Raw genomic sequence first — 360 nt, forward strand, 5'->3', positions numbered from 1 at the left:
GGGGGCTCTGCTCCCAACCCCCCCCCGCCCCCTCATGAGGCTCCGCCCCTCATGGGACCGCCCTGTCCCATTGGAGCTCTGCTCCCACCCCCTCAGTCCCCGCCCCATGAGGCCCCGCCCTGTTTCAGTGGTCTCTGTCCGCATCCTCACCCACACCACGCTTACGAGGACCCGCCCGCAGGCCGAGTTCGCCATGTTCAGCGGGACCCACGTGGAGCGGGACTTCGTGGAGGCGCGGTCACAGATGCTGGAGAACTGGGTGTGGGAGAAGGAGCCGCTGCAGCGGATGTCCCAGCACTACCGCACGGGCAGCGCCGTCCCGCAGGAGCTGCTGGAGAAGCTCATCGAGTCCCGCCAGGG

General features: G+C 69.2%; 1 protein-coding gene across 1 annotated transcript in view; it reads left to right on the forward strand.

Moving 5' to 3' along the window:
* The window catches only part of THOP1 (thimet oligopeptidase 1), an 11,592-nt gene that overhangs the window by 6,944 nt on the left and 4,288 nt on the right, over positions 1-360 (forward strand). Inside the window, 1 exon segment of the mRNA XM_014585507.2 lies at positions 182-358. Coding sequence (XP_014440993.1) covers positions 182-358 — 177 coding nt within the window.

Source organism: Tupaia chinensis, unplaced genomic scaffold (genome assembly GCF_000334495.1).
Source record: "Tupaia chinensis unplaced genomic scaffold, TupChi_1.0 Scaffold149964_2, whole genome shotgun sequence".
Lineage (NCBI taxonomy): Eukaryota > Metazoa > Chordata > Mammalia > Scandentia > Tupaiidae > Tupaia > Tupaia belangeri.